We start from the raw sequence: 19,050 nt of genomic DNA, 5'->3' as shown, positions 1-19,050 counted from the left end.
AAAAAAAAAAGTACGGGTAGCCATACTAATATCAGACAAACACACACATTAAGTTCACAGAGTGTCAGTGCAAAGAAATGACAATATACATAAAGAAATGAAATTACCCAGATACCATAACAATTATAATTATGTGTGCACCTAACATCAGAGGTCCCATGTTTGTGAAACATCCAAGACGGAACTGAAGCAAGAAATCAACAGCGTCATGGTAGTGGCAGAAGCTAATACATTAACTGGACAGAAAGACCACACTCAAGCCTACCAGGGAGAGCACCTGAATAACATAAAAGACCAATTACATCTAATGTCATATACAGACAATCCTACCAAGCAACAACAAAATAGACAATCTTCTCAACCACACATGGAACACTCTCTGGTACAGACAACCTGTTTGCCTACAAGTCTTAACAAAATTAAGAAGACTGATCTCATACCAGTATCTTTTCTGACCACCGTGGCATGAATTTAAGAATAAACAGCAGATGGGACATTGGAAATGCCACAAATATTTGGAAATCGAACAACATGCTCTTGAAAAATCAACAGGTTAACGTGAAAATTTTTTTTCATTATTTATTTATTTATTTGACAGAGAGATCACAAGTAGGCTGAGAGGCGGGGTGGGGGGGGGTGGGAAGCAGGCTCCCCACTGAGCAGAGAGCCTGATGCAGGGCTTGATCCCAGGACCCTGAGATCATGACCTGAGCCGAAGGCAGAGGCTTAACCCACTGAGCCACCCAGGCGCCCTGGTTAATGTGAGATTTAAAAAAATAACCAGTAGGTATCTTGAGACTAATGAAATGAAACACAACATATTCAGACACATGGAAATCAGATAAAATAATTGTAAGGAAACATTCAGTGAAGTTTAAAGGCAACCTGAGAGCCTTCTTCCCTCTCTCTCTCTCTCTGCCTGCCTCTCTACCTACTTGTGATCTCTCTCTGTCAGATAAATAAATAAAATCTTTAAAAAAAAAAAATAAAGGCAACCTGAGAAATGGGAGGAAACTTGTCTCTAGAGCATAAGGATTCAATGTCAAGAATAGAGAAAGAGGGGCGCCTGGGTGGCTCAGTGGGTTAAGCCACTGCCTTCGGCTCAGGTCATGATCTCAGGGTCCTGGGATCGAGTCCCGCATCGGGCTCTCTGCTCAGCAGGGAGCCTGCTTCCCTCTCTCTCTCTCTGCCTGCCTCTCCGTCTACTTGTGATTTCTCTCTGTCAAAATAAATAAATAAAATCTTAAAAAAAAAAAAAAAAAAAAAGAATAGAGAAAGAACTTTAGCCAACAACAACCAAACAGCAACTAGCATTATTATGAACTGGACACAGTTTACAACCAATGGACAAAGATGTGAAAGATGCTCAAAGTCACCATTCATTAGAGGAATACATTCAAGCAGTGACTCCTCACCTCACACCTGTTTAGATCCCACTTCCAAAAAACCTATGTATGTTGGAAAGGATGAGAAGAGATTGAAACACTTATGCACTGCTAGAGGAAATGCAAATGGTGTAATCATTTTGGAAAACAGAATAGAGATTCCTCAAAACTTATAAATCATATTATCATATGACTCAGCCATCCCACTTGACAGTATATAATGAAAAGAATTCAAAGTAGGATCTGCAAAAGATTTTTGCATAAGCAGATTCACAGCAGCATCATTCAGAAAAGCCAATAATAAATGAAAGCAACAGAACTATTCAAGGATGCATAAAGAAAATGTAGCATATGCGTGCACTGGAATAATATTCAGCTTTGGAAAAGGAGACACATCTTGTCACATCATACAACATGGTTAAAACGTGATGGCGTTAAGTGAAATAAATGCGTCACAGGAACAGATACATATGATTTCACTTAAGTGCCTGACCTAGTGTCATGAATAGCGTGAAGGAAGGAAGGGAGGGAGGGAGGGAGGAAGGAAAGAAAGATAGAAAGAGAGAGAGAGAGAGAGAAGGAGTGCCAGGGTCTTAGAACAGAGAAAGCTGTGGAAGCGGCTGCTTAACAAGTATTAAGTTTCAAATCTGCAAGCTGAGAAAACTCCGGAAATTGTTTTTCCAATAACTTAAATATACTTAACACTTTAGTGACTACCAGAGAAGAATTTTATCTGAGTGACCCATCTGATGACAGGACACACATCTAATTACCCAACGTCTGCTCTTTGTCTTCTGGCTCTGGGAAGTGCATTTCTCTACTTCAAAGTCCCAGGCCGTCCTCCATATAAAGGATGACGTGAATATATACCTCATTTAGCCTGAATGTCTTTGAGATTTCCATGTCTGTGCGGTTCCTTCTGCTTATGACATCTAATTTGATCCATCCTGTCAATCTGTCACACTTCAATTGGATTCTTTGTCCAGACAGAAGGACCTTGGAGGGGACAGAAATTCAAGCTCTCTGACAGAATCGACACAAAGTTGGTTTCACAAAGCCAGCACTGATCTTGTCAGTTCAGGTGAGAGAAAGCACACCACAGGTCCTATGTCCCCAGGCACAGCTGTGTATGTCCCCAGGCACAAGGGATATGTAGCCTAGGCTCAAGACATAGGAATGTGACCCCACTAGCTTACAAGTGGCTAACCAGCACTACTCTACAGTGTAATTATGGGATATACCTCAAAAAACCTCTAACATTAAGAAGAAACATTCTCTCTGATTTAAAGTCTTTTGAGGTAGAAGATACCTCCCAAGGTAAAGCGGCAGCAAAAGGTATGAATTAATGGCTGCTGGCATGGCCTCATGGGTCTGTAATTTGTTTTTTCTGTTTTTTTTTCCAGTTTCACCTTAGGCCACAAAATTACACCAATTGTCTTATTTGTGAGGAGTTTATGACAATAGAATTGTTCAAATTCGCCTCATTCTAATGAAAAGGCAATGAGGGGCAATGGAAGGCTGAATTCTAACTTGTAACGGTTTTTTTCTTAAATAACATCTTTAAATATACGTAAATATGGAGAGGTTTTTATGACACAATTTGATTTGCACATCAATGAAATAGGAATATATAACAATACAGGAAAAGAAGAATTTAATTTATATTGAAATAAGTATGACATATACAAAGCACACAGAGTGCAAGTGAGTCACAGTAAATGAAGTGGAGACATCATTTTGCTCAGTGGCTAAAGAAAGCCCTCGACACTTCCAATCCTACATTGTCAAATTTAAATATTCTTGCTGATTCAGAACACAAAACAAGTAGAGATCCCAGGGCTTCACGTTCAGAAGTTCCAGCATACATGAATTACTACAGTGGTCCAATTTAAGGTCAGTAGGGACCAGTAAATCACGGAAAGTGGATGAGGTCCTCTTTCCATTAGTGCCATGAGACTAGGATTATTACGTTACCAGATTTTCTCAAAAGGACTTCCCATTTTCTCAGATATTCAGGAGAAATATATCTTCCCTCTGAACCCGACACTAGCATTGATGTGCTTTTGTCTTGAACGAAGAAGAATGAGGAGTTTTAAAATGTCTTTTATAAATTTATACAATCTGGACTGTATTGGCCTGAAGAGTGTAACTGCCAAACCTGTACAATAATTGTTATTAAAAATAGATGCAAGAAAAGTCATCAGAAAATGCGGACATAAGGGCGCCTGGGTGGCTCAGTGGGCTAAAGCCTCTGCCTTCGGCTCAGGTCATGATTCCAGGGTCCTGGGACCGAGTTCCGCACTGGGCTCTCTGCTCAGCAGGGAGCCTGCTTCCTCCCCTCTTTCTCTCTGCCTGTTTCTCTGCCTACTTGTGATCTCTGTCTGTCAAATAAATAAATAAAATCTTTAAAAAAAAGAAAATGCGGACATACTATATACACAAATCGTTAGTTTAATATATCCTATTATATAGAGCACCAGAAGTATGAATTTTAAAGCAAGAAGTTTCTCAGGACTCTAATATTAGCCACCCTTTAACGTTTCTTCTGATATAGACACATCACAGAAGCCACCTATCCAAGACTTGGCCCATTTGGTCTCAACCTACAAATATATATGTAAGCAAAAATTCATGTCAAAAGCAATCTCTTTCCCTCTTTCTCTCTTTCTTTCTAGATTTTATCTATTCACTTGACACAGAGAGACACAGGGAAAGAGGGAACACAAGCAGGGGGAGTGAGAGAGAGAGAAGCAGGCTTCCCATTAACAGAGAGCCCAACACAGGGCTTGATCCCAGGACCCCGGGATCATGATCTGAGCCTTAGGCAGACGCTTAACAACTGAGCCACCCAGGTGCCCCAATTGCTCTATTTTAAATGTACAAAATAAAATTTTGAACTAAACACTCACGGACAACAAGAAAACAGCTTAGTTTAGACCATGCATATCAAAAAGTTACCTTCAAGAAAATTATGATGGAACATGTGAAATGAATCTTGAGTGTGGCACTTTCATTTTGCAATGAAATAAGGCATCTGGCTGGACAGACTTCTCTTGGTAAATAAATTGGCATGTGACAACATCAGAGAGATTTCTTATTACTGGAATGGAATTTCATCATAAACTCACTTTGGGGAGGACTAGTCCTCTACCGCTTATGACAGTTTACAGAATCTGAGAAGTTCTGTGGTTCTGGTTGTGTGCTTGTGTTGTTGACGTTGTTTTTGTGGCTGGCCATGGGAAATGGTGTCTGATCTACCTGCCCACTTGCAGCCCATTAGGCTGCCTGCTTACAAAACTAGTTGGTGTTTAGTTACTACTCTCTTCAAAGGAAGGTTGATTTTCTATTGTAATTATTCATGGCCACCATATTTTAGAGTCAGGAGCAGAACAGACTGCAGATGGCCGGTACAGATGCATCTGCCTCTTAGAATCTTAAAATTCTGCACAATGTGGTCCATTTAAGTGCTTAATACATTCTGTAGATGAGATTCTGGGGCTCCTGGGTGCTTCAGTGAGTTAAGCATCTGCCTTCAGCTCAGGTCATGATTCCAGGGTCCTGGGATTGAGTCCCACTTTGGGCTCCTTGCTCGACAGTGAGCCTGCTTCTCCCTCTCCCGCTCCCCCTGCTCTCTCTTCCTGCATCAAATAAATAAATAACTAAATATTTAGAGATTCCCATTCACAACGCGAATGGTTTAGCTGGCCCATCTGGGGAAGCGTAGAAGAATCAGCCATTTAGCACACTGAGCACTCTGAATTTAGGCAAGTTAACTCCAGAGGAAACCAGATAGGAAATAGTTAACCTTCTCCAAGGTGACACGTGAAAGAGCAAGACCACTCTAGTGAGTGCATTCATCCCCACATAAAACCCCACAGGTAGTGCTGGGTGTCTCTCCCCACTAGGATGCACCATAAGCCATCCCAGTGGGAAGTGATGGAGAACCACCTTCCAACAATCTGGTGGGGTTGATGTTTTTCACATACACATTACGTAGGCTCGAGTCTCTAAGTAAATAGAAAATTGTACTCGTGATGATCTGAAGGCTGCGGTGGCTTACATGAGGACCCCCTGAAATTCTTCATTTGTGTACTTATGCACTGTCCTCCAGAGAGCCAACTCGTAAACGAAACAATTGAGTGTGGTACCCATTTTGACTACTGCTTGGAACCTTTTAAAGGAGACACTGAGAGAGCAGTTGCCATGCAGGAAACGGAGAATGGACTTTCTGAAACAGTGACAAAATCTGAGCTAAAACATGTCAAGCACCGGACAAGTACTTCTGACTGCTGTACCTTCCTTTCATACTGTAAATAGGATGCTGGGAAATAAGGCATTAAAATTAAATCCTGTCAGAGAACAAGAGTCCTTGTCTCCTCCAAGGTCCTTCCGGTTGGACTAAGAATCAAATTAACACTACAGATTACCAGGAGAAAATCAAATTAAATGTGTGTTAGTACAGGCAATCCAGATAGACTGGATAGAAGTTCCAAAGACTGTCAGGCAAGATGAGGTACGAATGTCATCCTGAACTAAGGAAAGGAGAGCAGGGGCCTGGAGCAGGAAAACACCTCACAGGGCAGGACAAAGACCAGATATTTGGTACATATTTGCGATTACAGATGGGTCCCAGAGGTTAACATTCTGTTAGTAACTCTTATTCGGGGAAAGACATCACCACCACCACCACCACGCCCACCGCCATTTTAGATTATTTTGTGTGGTTAAGAGGGGAGGGAGTGGTTTCCTGAGCCTGCGGGTTCTTAACTCAAATTATCTGAAGGCCAAAGTGGTGCACTGGGTGACGGGGGAGGGAGGGAGCAGGAAGGGATGGAGATGCCGCTCTGAACCCCTTCGGTCCTCCATCTGAACTTCCTTGGGACGTTCATGTATAAAAGTTGACCTGGTAGATGCTTCATGTCCGGTCTTGATGGACATGTCCTGGACATGATCCAGGACTTTCCACTAGACAATAGGTCAGTGAAAGTCAAAACTCATTTCAGGAGGCAATGATGCAGGTCTGTTTCAAAGGTAGCCCAGGGGTTCAAGTAACCATGAAACGAGACATTGATAGGAAAACAAAGGAACTGTGCTTAATGATTAGATCAAATGTTAAGCCAGGTTCTGATTTTTTTTTAATAATTTTATTTCATTATTAGAGAGAGAGAGAGACCATGAGCAGGGGGAGGGGCAGGAGGGAGAGGCAGACTCCCTGCTGAGCAGGATGTCCAGTGCCACATGGGGCTCCATCCCAGGACCTCGGGATCATGACCTGAGCTGAAGGCAGACACTTAACCAACCGAGCCACCTAGGCGTCCTGCCAGATTCTGATTTCTAAGGGTAGCCAGCTGAACAGACTTCTAGATGATATACTTGAAGCATCTTGGGGTAGAGGGAGGGTAAGTAGGGGCAATCTGACAGATGTTCCTTGTTTATTTTTCAAGTGCATCTGGTAATACTTTCAGCAGACCATAGAGCCACAACACGAGGACTGTCTATACATGACCTACTACCATGATTTCTGTACATCAAGATATTTCTATTACGTTTGCAGAGCTACAGGGGAAAAGGCTATTTTAGTTCTCAAATGATTACAAGTCAGAAAGGTGGGAGAAATATTAAAATGTCCAGGGCACTTGGGTGGTACTGTCCATTAAGCATCTGGCTCTTGGTTTCAGCTCAGGTCATGATCTCAGGGTTGTGAGATCGAGCCCCGCATCGGGCTCCATGGTCATCATGGAAGCTTCTTGGGATTTTCACTCTCCCTCTGTCCCTCACCCCGTGTGCTCTCTCTCTCTCAAATAAATCAATCTTTTAAAAAATCACGTTAGTTTGGGGACTCAAAGCCTGGCATTAGAAGACTCCACAGGAAATCAGGATGTCGTCCATTTGATGATTAATAGTATTAAAAACTCATAACTACAGGGACGCCTGGGTGGCTCAGTTGGTTGGATGACTTCCTTCAGCTCAGGTCATGATCCTGGAGTTCCGGGATCAAGTCCCACATCAGGCTCCCAGCTCCATGGAGAGTCTGCTTTTCCCTCTGACCTTCTCCTCGCTCATGCTCTCTCTCACTGTCTCTCTCTTAAATAAATAAATGAAATCTTAAAAAAAAAAAAAAACTCATAACTACAAACGTGTGTTACTGAGACATATTTTTCTCTATAATCATCTCCATTTTTACTGAAGGTAGCCAAACTAACAATGATTTGTTTGCAAAAGAAGTCTAACAAAAAAAAACTTGTCCTGGGGGGCGCCCGCATGGCTCAGTGGGTTAAGTGGTTGCTTCTGGCTCAGGTTATGATATCATAGTTTTGGAATAGAGCCCTGCACCAGGCTCCCTGTAGGGCAGAAAGCCTCTTCTCCCTCTGTCCCTCACCACTCTCCCACCCTCAGGCTCTCTCTCTCTTTTGCTCTCTCAAATAAATAAAATCTTAAAAAAAAAAAAAAAAACAAAACCCAAAACAAAAAACTAGAACCTTATCCTGATTATTTACATAAATGTAGGAAGAATAGAGTTTGACCTATCAAATCTTTAAAAATAGCTTTTCTGGAACTTTTCATAAGGAATCATAGGATTTAATCTTCAATAGCGTCTCCACACCAGGAGCCATGCCATGAAATTGCCACAAGACTTTGTTTATAGTAATAACAGATCTGAGTAAATCGTCTCTTCACGAAGACCTGTAACTATCCCTAGATTCCTGCACCTCTTAGGAAATTACCTTCTTTGTTCTCCTGGTAAGCTGCTGGGTACTCAGTAAACAAGGTGTCAGGCTGGTATTTCCAAGGGGGTTTTATTGGCTCCATAAAGTCAATCCCAGTCCCTTATAGCTGTCATCATATGAGTCTATGCAGATCTTTCTCAGCTAGAACATTCTAGTCAAAGGCTTTGTTATATAACCAGTGTTTTCCTTTCCTTCTTTTTTTTTTTTTTTTAAGATTTTATTTATTTATTTGACAGAGGTACAGCAAGAGAGGGAACACAAGTTGGAGACTGGGAGAGGGAGAAGCAGGCCTCCTGCCAAGCAGAGTCCGATGTGGGGCTCAATCCCAGGACCCTGGGACCACAGACCTGAGCCAAAGGCAGATGCTTAACCCACTGAGCCACCCAGGCACCCCATACCCAGTGTTTTCAATTGTGTCTCCTCCCAATGAGAACAGATCCTTACTGAAATTGAAATTGCAAACACATATTTTGGCTAAAATATAATAGTTACTCCATCTTTCTGGATTCTGGAATAATCAGGTAGAGAGAAAAGACAAAATATTTCAATTGGCTTCCAGAGGTATATTTTATGCCCTACTACATGTCAGTTAACTTGAGAGTTTTCTAGGGGTACCTGAGTGGCTCAGGAGTCCTGCGACTGAGACCCACATCTGGCTCTCTGCTCAGTGGAGTGTTTGCTTCTCCCTCTCCCCTGCTTATGCATTCTCTTTCTCTCAAATGAATAAATAAAATCTTAAAAAAAGGGGGGGGCACTTTTCTTAAATCTGTAAAGTACAATACATTTAAAAGAATTTTTTTTTCAATTCCAGTTAGTTAATATACACTGTAATAGTAATTCCATGGGTACAACAGTGACAATGATTCCATGCAATACCCATTGTTCAACACAAATGCACTCCTTAATTCCCTTCATTTATTTAACCCATTGCTCAACTGACCTCCACTCTGGCAAATACCAGTTTCTTCTCTATACTTAGGCTGTTTCGGGATTTGCCTGTCTTCCTATACTACATATGATTGAAAATTTATTTCTCTTTAACATCTTTCGCTTAGAATACTCTCTAGCGCCATCCATGTCATTGTAAATGGCAAGATTAAATTCCTTTTTATGGTGGAATATTCCATTACCCCCCCCAACACACACAAACATGCACACAGTCTTTATTCATTCATCAGTCAATGAACGTTCCGGCCTGAATATCTGAACAGAAATGGCCACTGGCATGGACTGTTGAACCACACCTCCAACAACATGGCACAGACAGAGCCAGAACGGGACCGTACCCGGCATGGGGCTGATTGAAGGGTGGAAGCTTCCACAAGCAGTGCATGAACCTTCATGAAATATCACCATCAATAATGGTTCTAAACGTGGCTGGGGTCATGGACCTGGGGTACTAATGCTTGGGTGCAACCACAGGACATGCCTTGCTGATCCTGCCTATGCCACCGTTCCAAAATCTTCATCTCTAACATCTACTTTACCATGGGATTTGATTTAAAAAAGATTTTTAATAAATTCATTTATCAAAGAGAGAGAGCACAAGCAGGTGGAGCTGCAGGCAGAGGGATAGCGAGAAGTAGGCTCCCCGCTGACAAAGAAGCTCAATGTGGGATTTGATCCCAGCAGCCTGGGATCATGACCTGAGTGGAAGGCATATGCTTAACCCACTGAGCCACCCAGGCGTCCCTACCATGTGACATTTCATACGCCCAAATGATTTCATCATCGTTACCTTTCCTCCACCAGTTACCACTGATCTAGAACTGGGTGAACAGTCATCAGGATCATCCAGAAGAATCTGGTTCTTAGGAACGCACGGGAATTCAATGAAATCATGAAAACAAAGCAGGAGTTCCCTACTCTTCAGAGACCCACATTGCATGTATTCATTCATTAGATGACCCAACCCAAAGCTGACTGTGCCTTAGGAGAGGCTGGAGGGGGCCACCTCTGTCTGGTGCCCTGCCCCCACGGTAAAGAGTTCTTCACACTTTTTTTTCCTTAAGATTTTATTTATTTATTTATCTATTTATTTATTTCAGAAAGAGAGAGAGACTGCATAAGGTAGGGGGAGTCAGGCCAAGAATGATGGAGAAGCAGGCTCCCCGCTGAGCAGGGAGACCAATGAGGGGCTCCATCTCAGGACCCCGAGATCATGACCTGAGTCGAAGGCAGATGCTTAACCCACTGATCCACCCAGGCGCCCCTCACATATTTTCAATAGATCTTATCTAAGGATGGTGGTGTCTTCCTTGTATTTTACATCCTGGGGTTCAACGTCTGAACATCCACGGGCCTTACATTTCTCTAGTCTCCATTCAGTATTTACTGAGGAAACTAGCTACAGCACAAGCAAAGAATGTCTGTGATGCCTGAACAGCTGGAATGGGAAATGAGGATAAATGGAGCTGCAGATCTGGAGATCGCCAAGAAATAAGGAGAAGTTGTTTTTCTAAAGACAGGGGGTCAGTTGTGCAACCCAGGAAAGAGGTCCTCTCTCCACATACAGAATTCATGCCAGTTCCTCATCCTCTGTATTTCCTACCTCTTCCTTAAGGCTACTTAACAGTCCTACTGGAAGAGGTTTCTCCTACTTCTAGGGCACCTATCACACACCAAGCATTGGTATGAGTGCATGCTTACTTCATAGAAAAGTCAGAACAACACCCTTACACACGAGGTGGTGCACGTACCTTTATTTGGGGCCATGGTGCCGTGCTTTAATGTCCCAGGACTAAGTCCAGATTGGGGCATTCGAACTAAACAGGGTTAGGTAAGCTCCGTGGGAGTCTTCTCTCATGGACACATGAGGGAAAGTCATGGTACTCCAGGCACATGTTCGCTCACAAAGGTGGACTGGAGATGTGAATAGAAGTTACAGGAACCTATGACTCTGCAGAGTGTTATCTAGGGAATGCACTAGCAAGAGGGGCTGGTGTCAGCTCAAAACCCCTGCAAAAGCCCTCGCTACACAAAACCTACCCCAAGTAGCATTATTATGGAGTACTTGAGCTAATCAGACACTAAGACCCCCATGTAATCGGCAACATATCCACGATAATATCCAACTAGTCCGTAAGAGGGGAAAATGGCACTAGATAAACTAGGGAAAAATAATCACACAGTACTTAAACATTAAGGCCAATGAAAGAATGGAGGACAATGTATATTATTTCACTCTTATTACCAAATATGTGACAGATTCTACCAGTTACCTACAACCTTTAGATAGGTTAACATCGGTGGTGGGATAACACATCATTCATTACTCATCCATGGTAATACATTAAAGATCAATTATGTTTTATTAATTAAAATATGTTAAGCTCACACATGAACTAATTTATGAATTTCAAATGCACTCTATGATCCTTGTGCAAAATGCAGAATACAAGTGTTAAAAAGCACTCGTCTGCGGATATAATGGTGTGGAAGTAGTGATCTCCATAATTTTCAGGCATGAGGTCATTCTTAAAAAATGTGTATATACAATTATATACCATTTTAGGGAAGAATTAACTATCCTCTTCTGGTATCCGTGAGAATTTCATTTCAACCGCATCCCTGGACATTCTCCACTTGTAACTACAGCTATTATGAGGATACATTTTACTGGACTGCCACCTCTTTTTCCTCAGAGACCAGATGGTAAAATGTTTTATTTATACTATCCAGGGGTTCTTTAGTTTAATAAATGGAGAAGAATGTTGTTCTGAACACCTCTTTCATGATAACTGACATTAATGTTATAACTGCAAATAGCATCTGCATTTAGATTTTCTTCATATATTGTGTATTACATCGTCCCTCTTCCATGGACAATTAGATATCGAGTCCGAACAAATGAAGAAGGGTGTCTCGTATCTCTGACACAACAACAATCAGCCACATCCTTCCACACACCCACTAGGAATAAATGAATTTTCTGAACTGATCTGAGACAAATACATTAATATTTGCTAGTCACAAATCCCAGATAGGATCAATGGGAAAAAAAAGCACATACAAAAATTAACTGTACTCATGTAAAAATCCATCCACTTGTTCTTTTGAAGCATAATAGCATATACACAAGTGTTTAACTTCGTATTATTCCTTATAAGGAATATTTTGATGTAACGTCTGAATAGATGGACTCATGTACTGCTTTCTACTCGATTTCTGTGATATTTATTGACATTTGATGTTTACTTACATACATTTCTAAATATTTACATCTTTCAAGTTACTTTCGTGTATGCACTCTCTGGTGGTTGCTACAGTTAATATTTAAAATGAAGGTCTTTCCTCAGTCATGATGTATCTAGGGTTTGATAGGATGCATTTGGGGATACGGAGTATAGATTGAATTCCAGTTAAAGGCACTGCAACTTTGTCTGCATTTCACAGTTTCTATCCTGTATGATAACTGAGTAGGTTGAGTTCCAGTTAGAGGCTTGACATACCCCTTGTATTGTAATCTTTCTCCTCAGTATAAACTCTGAGATACAGAAAAGGGTGGAGCAGCTTAAAAGTTTGCCCATGTTCTTTACATTTATAACTTTTCCTCAGTGTGAATTCTGAGATGTTGAATGAGGCTTGACCTCTTATTAAAGACCATGCCAAATTCTTTATATTTGCAAAATCCACTCCAGCATACATTCTCTGATGAGGAATCGGGGTTTAACATTGCTTAAAGGCCTTGCCACATTCTTAACAATTTAACGGTTCCTCTCCAATATGAATTCTCTGACGTAGAGTAAGGGGTGAGTCGTCCTTGAATGTTTTCTCACGTTCTTTACATTTGTAATGTTGGCTCCACTGTGAATTCCGTCGTAATGAGTAAAGGTTGAACAGTGATTAAAGGCCTTCCCACATTCTTTACTTGGGTAAGGTTTCTGACCTCAAGTATGAGTTCTGTGATGTTGACGCAGGTGTGAGTGCTGGATAAAAGCATGGCCACATTCCTTACATATGTAAGGTCTCTCTCCAGTATGAATTCTGTAATGCCGAGTCAGGTGTGAGTGCCGGTTAAAGGCCTTTCCACAATCTTTGCATACGAAGGGTCTCTCTCCAGTATGAATTCTGTGATGTTCAGTAAGCTTTGAGTGTTGGTTAAAGGCCTTTCCACATTCTTTGCACACAAAAGGTCTCTCACCAGTATGAATTCTGTGATGTCGAACAAGGTATGAGTGCCGATTAAAGGCCTTTCCACATTCTTTACATATGTAAGGTTTCTCTCCAGTATGAATTCTGTGATGTTGAGTAAGATTTGAGTGTAGGTTAAAGGCTTTGCCACATTCTTTACATATGTAAGGTTTTTCACCACTGTGAATTCTGTGATGTTGAGTAAGGCTTGAGTGATGGTTAAAGGCCTGGCCACATTCTTTACATTTGTAAGGTTTCTCTCCAGTATGAATTCTGTGATGCTGAGTAAGGTTTGAGTGCTGGTTAAAGGCCTTACCACACTGTTCACATTGGTAAGGTTTCTCTCCAGTATGAATTCTTTGATGTCGAGTAAGCATTGAGTTCTGGTTAAAGGCCTTGCCACATTGTCCACACTGGTAAGGTTTCTCTCCAATATGCATTGGCTGATGTTGAGATAGTGTTGAGTGCCAGTCGAAGGCTTTGCCACATTCCTCACAAATGTAACTTTCCTGCCCAGTGCCAACTGTATTATGTATATTTAGTCCCGAGGCTTGACTAAACATGTTCCCAGGTTTATTACATCTGTATGAGTTTTTTTCCATGTGAATTCTCTGATAATCACCAACACTGGAGGACTGGTTAACAGATTTCCCAAATTCATGGTATTTATAAGGATTCTGTCCCATAGGCATACTCTTATATACAATAAGGTTGGAGCTTTGAAAAAGGACTTCCTCAAATTTATCAAAGTTATAACGATCCTCTGGAAAATGAGTCCTCAGACATATATTAATATTTGAACCCAGGTTAAATTTTCTCTCAGATTCACTGTATTGAACAATTCCGTTTTCATCGAATATGTTCTGGTAATTCTGGAGAGTCAGCTGCTCGGTGAAGGACCTTTCAAACGGATCCCACACAGTAGTCTGTTCTTCAGTTTTAAATTTCTGATTTTCAGAAATATTTGACTCAAGGGTCAATCCAATCCTACTTTCAAAATGGTTCAAATAATTACTTTTAGCAGGGACTAGGTAACTTTCCAGATTTTCCAAATTTTCATTCTCCAGATATGTATGTTTGACCACTTGATCTGAGCCCTTGCTTACAGAAAGACACTGCTTTGCAGAAGAAGCAGGATTAAGAAGGGATGTTTTCCAAGGTGTTTTATATCCTTCACAATTTTGGGTAGTCAGATTCATATTACGGACAGTTGTCTCAGTTTGGATATGTCCTTCATGATATCTTTGATGCCCTTTACTCTCCCCATCATTTTTCCAGTCTATCATTAAGGGTAAATCCTCAAGGGCACTATGTTTATATCTACCCACTGCCACGTTTTGGAAAGAAGCTTCTATGCACAGCTTTGGCAGGAAACTCTGGGTGCCATGTGAAGATACAGCTGAAAGATATCGAATAAGAGAAAAGTAAAATCATTCCACTTACTACTCTCAGATGAATATAATGAAAACTTCTAATATGGAAAAATAAAATCAATCAGAGAACGTCAGCAAGATGGCTGAGAAAGAATTATCAGAACTTCACTCCTCCAGGGAGACATAAACTTGCAGACAATGTACCCGTGACATAGCCTAAAAGATAGTTCTGTAGTCTTGTCATACTCAAGGACACAGCACTTTCCCATACCTAAAAAATTCAGGAAAAGTACCATTTGAGCCTAAAATCAGCAGCGGGGAGGAAATTTAAACTTAAAATCAAATAAGATATAACAAAAACAGAAAAATATCAACAATAGGAAGAGCTGGTTTTCAGAAAAGAGCAACAGCATTGACATACTTTTAACTAAATCAAGTAAGAATGAAAGAGAGAAGACCAACTAAAATCAGAACTGAAGAAGTGAAAGCAGACACAGTATAACTGATACCATACAAATAAAAAAATTATAAGGTGATGATGGATAATTACACGCCCAGAGATAGATAACCAAACAAGGTGTATAAATTTTAGAAAATGTATTACCTACCTGACTCCATCATGAATTTAAAACAAAACAAAACGAAAAACTCTCATCTACCACTACTGAGTAGGATTGAAAAATAAAAGAAATGCCCAACCAAGAAAAGTCCTGTGCCAGATGAATTCACTGGATAATTCAAAGGAACATGTAATGAGACCATTCCCAAGAGGCGAAGAGAAGGGAAATTATCCAACACTCTCTGTAACGCTAGCACTGCCACATTTGCAGAGCCAAGGAAGATACTATAAGCAGAGTACCAGCCGCTGCCTTCAAGAACAGCCATGTAAATGCCAGGGTAAAAGGAAGCAGAGTGAATCAGAAATGCCTGCTACTATTTTACAACATAATCAAGTGAGAATTCTTCCTGGAATTCAAGTGTGTTTCAACATACTGAAATCTATAAATTTAAGATTATACATCAATAGAATGAAGATCAAATATGATCATATGAATTCATGTAGAATAAGAATATGAGCATACTGGGCACCATTTCATGATTAAAAACACTCAATGGTAGAAATAAAAAGAAACTACCCCTACCGAATAAAGGCCATATATGTACAAAAAGCAGAAACCTAACATATTTAATAGTAAAAGAATGAAAACATCTCCTTTATAATCAGAAACAAGGTAATAAAGAAACTTCTTTATCAATCAACTTCCAATCAACACAGTATTAGATATTCTAGTCAGAACAATTAGGAGAGAAAAAATACATAAAAGAAATCCTATTGAAAAGAAAATGAGGGGCACCTGGGGGGCTCAGTCACGAAGCATCTGGCTTAGGCTCAGGTCATGATCCCAGGGTTCTGGGATAGAGCCCTGTACTGGGCTCCCTGCTCAGCAGGAGGCCTGCTTCTCCCTCTCCCACTCACCCTGCTTGTGGTCCTTCTCTCGCTGTCTCTCTGTGCCAAATACATAAATAAAATCTTTAAAAAAAGAAGGAATAAAGAAAAATATCACTGTTCACAGATGAAATGATCAATAGAAAACCCTAAAGAATTCTTATTTTCGCTTTTTACACTATTTCATTATTTGGTCATCACTTATATTGTCTATTTCTGCTAATTTTCCCTTAGACACTCCACTTTTAATTTTCTTATGCTATAAACGCTTAAGAAAAAAAATTCAAATGAGCAACTTAACATTACACCACAATGAACTAGAAAAAGAAGAAACATAATTGATATTTAGCTGAGGAAGGAAATAACAAAGAAAAATCAGAAATACATAAAATACAGATCAGAATAAGTAATAACCCAACATTCGAAGTAATGCAATCTCTAGCAAAATCCGAGTGCCATTTTTGGCAAAGGAACAAAACCCCTCTTAACATTCCTATGAATGTTACGGTATAACACATACCCAGAAGAATCCTAAAAAGGAAGGTTTTATTGGTGGCACCATACTTCCTGATTTAAAACACACTACAAAGACATAGTTGTCAACATAATGTACTGTAGACATAAAGACAGGGATAGAACAATGGAAAGGTAGAGGGTGAGCTAGAGGTCTACTTCCTGTGTTAATGTGCATGACAATGAACTAAAGGTCTTGTTAAAATTCATATTCTATTTGGACTTCTAGGTGGGTTCTGAGTTTCCACATTTCCCACAAGTTAACAAGTGATGCCAACCAACATCTTACTTCAATAGCCAAACTATTAAATTAAAACAAAACAAAACAAAACAAACCTAGAGGAAATCATTAATGATTTTGAATGTAAAGGATATTGTGGCAATTACAACTTCTAATGCCAAGAGCAGAAACAACAATCTTCTTGAACATATGCTATCTACTCCATAACATTCCAACACTGTTTCATAAACTCACCCGTGAATCCACACTAATCTATGAGAACAGTATAATTGTTCCTCACCTTTCAAAGAAAAATCTTGGCAAAACTTCCGTCATAGGAGAGTTTTACCTCAGACTGTATGATGCTGAATTTGTGTAAGAGGAACACAGAGACCCGATATACAGAGGCAACTCTAAAAGAAAGTTCACAGTAGGTTTCAAAGTGACAATGGGAATGCAAACAGGATTAAACCACTGAACACTGGTGCACCTGGGTGGCTTGCTGGGTTAAGCCTCTGTCTTTGGCTCCGGTGATGATCTCAGGGTCCTGGGATGAGCCCTGCATCAGGCTCCCTGCTCAGCGGGGAGCCCGCTTCCCCTCTCTCTCTGCCTGCCACTCTGCCTACTTGTGATCTCTCTCTTTCAAATAAATAAATAAAATCTTTAAAATATAATAAAATAAACCACTGAACATATCAACTAAAAGACATAAGTGACCATAAAACACAGAAATTACAAATGAAATAAAAAAGAATAGAAGTGATAGATAATTAAGAAACTAAAAATAGAAGTGATAGATAACTAAGAAACTAAAAAATGTCTTCAGTGGCATAAAACTTATAAATTTATTTGTGGAAAAAGGTTTTTTTGACTGACAAACACACAAAGAAACAAACAAAATCTGAGATACCTGAAACCTGAAATACCTATTATTTCTGAGATTCCTACTGCATCAAGTTTTTGACTCATTTACCTTTCCGCCAAGTTATACTTCAGAATTTAAGACAGTGGAACATATACGATTCAGGTTTCCATCCTCTAGAGCCACAGAGAAGTGAGAAGCAAGAGTCTGTCTGTGACATGACTGCGGAATGAAAGGGAAAGTTGGAGGACCCATGTAACTGACTGACCATCTCCCCTTCAAACACCGCCATCTCCAGTAAACACAGGAGAGAGCATTCAGTTTCCAAAGCAGACTACAAACAAAGTGAAACAGGGAAGGGAGTTTCTAGAGTAAATGAGATGATTTTATACATCTTTTAGTAAGTCCTCCTGAGGTACATGATGATAAATGAGAAAAAGTATTAAATCTTACAGTGGAGGGATCTGACATACAGGACAGAGGAAATGGAAGTGTATGAACCTGTCATAGATCACCCTGGTATCAAGTGCCCACGGTTCCTCAAACCCTGGTGTCAGGTGCCCACAGAACAAGTGCTGTGAAATAAATGTCTAAAACAACATTTATGATTTACAAATCGGCAAATCATAATCTAAATGTAAACCTGAAAACATCCATTTTATTCAAATACCAAGTCATATACAGGACTCACACTCTGGAATCTTGTCTGTAAACTATGTCTTTCGTGTGTGATCACGGGCCTTCACAGGCTCCTCTTGGCATTCTGATCAGCTGAATCACAAAGACTTGGTCCAGAGACCCAGACATGGGAGGCTAACCAATGTGTAAGAATCGTGGCCCTCTCGCCTCCAGCAGGTGCCCTGCCCTCACTTCATGTCCGTCAGGGTCCCTGAAACACTGCGGGCTTTCTCCACTGCAACACAGGTGGAGTGGGAGTTTAGATACAAGTCCTAATCATCATGCTGAACGATGTACTGTCCAAATTTTTTAAAAAAAGATTTTATTTATTTGACAGAGATCACAAGTAGACAGAGGCAGGAAGAGAGAGACGGGGAAGAAGGCTCCCTGCTGAGCAGAGAGCCCGACTCGGGGCTTGATTCCAGGACCCTGAGATCATGATCCGAGTCGAAGGCAGAGGCCCAACCCTCCGAGCCACCCCAGTGCCCCTCCTGTCCAATTTTTGTCTCTCAAGGATAATGTTCTTCTATTCTAACCTGCGAGTGCCCATAGCAAGGTACATCTGCGTATAAATGCGAATGATCTAGGGGTGCCTGGGTAGCTGGTTTAGTTAAGAGACTGACTTTGGCTCAGGTCCTGAACTCAGGGTCCTGGGATTGAGCTCCTGGTAGAACCCCGCATGGAATCTTGCATAGGGCTCTGCTCTCAGCA

The 19,050-nt window shown here is 40.7% G+C and overlaps 2 protein-coding genes across 4 annotated transcripts in view; one reads left to right on the top strand and one right to left on the bottom strand.

Moving 5' to 3' along the window:
• LOC132005470 (zinc finger protein 665-like) overlaps positions 1–19,050 on the top strand; it is a 612,263-nt gene that overhangs the window by 437,778 nt on the left and 155,435 nt on the right.
• The window catches only part of LOC132005476 (KRAB domain-containing protein 5-like), an 82,403-nt gene that overhangs the window by 23,251 nt on the left and 40,102 nt on the right, over positions 1–19,050 (bottom strand). The window contains exon 5 of one of the 3 annotated variants that reach the window (XM_059382653.1): positions 12,917–14,645. The exons of the other annotated variants lie outside the window; for them this stretch is intronic. Within the exon in view, the coding sequence (XP_059238636.1) occupies positions 13,003–14,645 (1,643 nt within the window). The 3' untranslated portion in view covers positions 12,917–13,002. Of the gene's footprint in view, positions 1–12,916; positions 14,646–19,050 lie in introns of those variants that run through there. 3 annotated transcript variants of the gene reach the window in all.

The sequence above is a fragment of the Mustela nigripes genome, chromosome 17 (genome assembly GCF_022355385.1).
Source record: "Mustela nigripes isolate SB6536 chromosome 17, MUSNIG.SB6536, whole genome shotgun sequence".
Classification (NCBI taxonomy): domain Eukaryota; kingdom Metazoa; phylum Chordata; class Mammalia; order Carnivora; family Mustelidae; genus Mustela; species Mustela nigripes.
The sequence above is the reverse complement of the archived record's forward strand: the minus strand, read 5'-3'. Positions and strand labels throughout refer to the sequence as shown.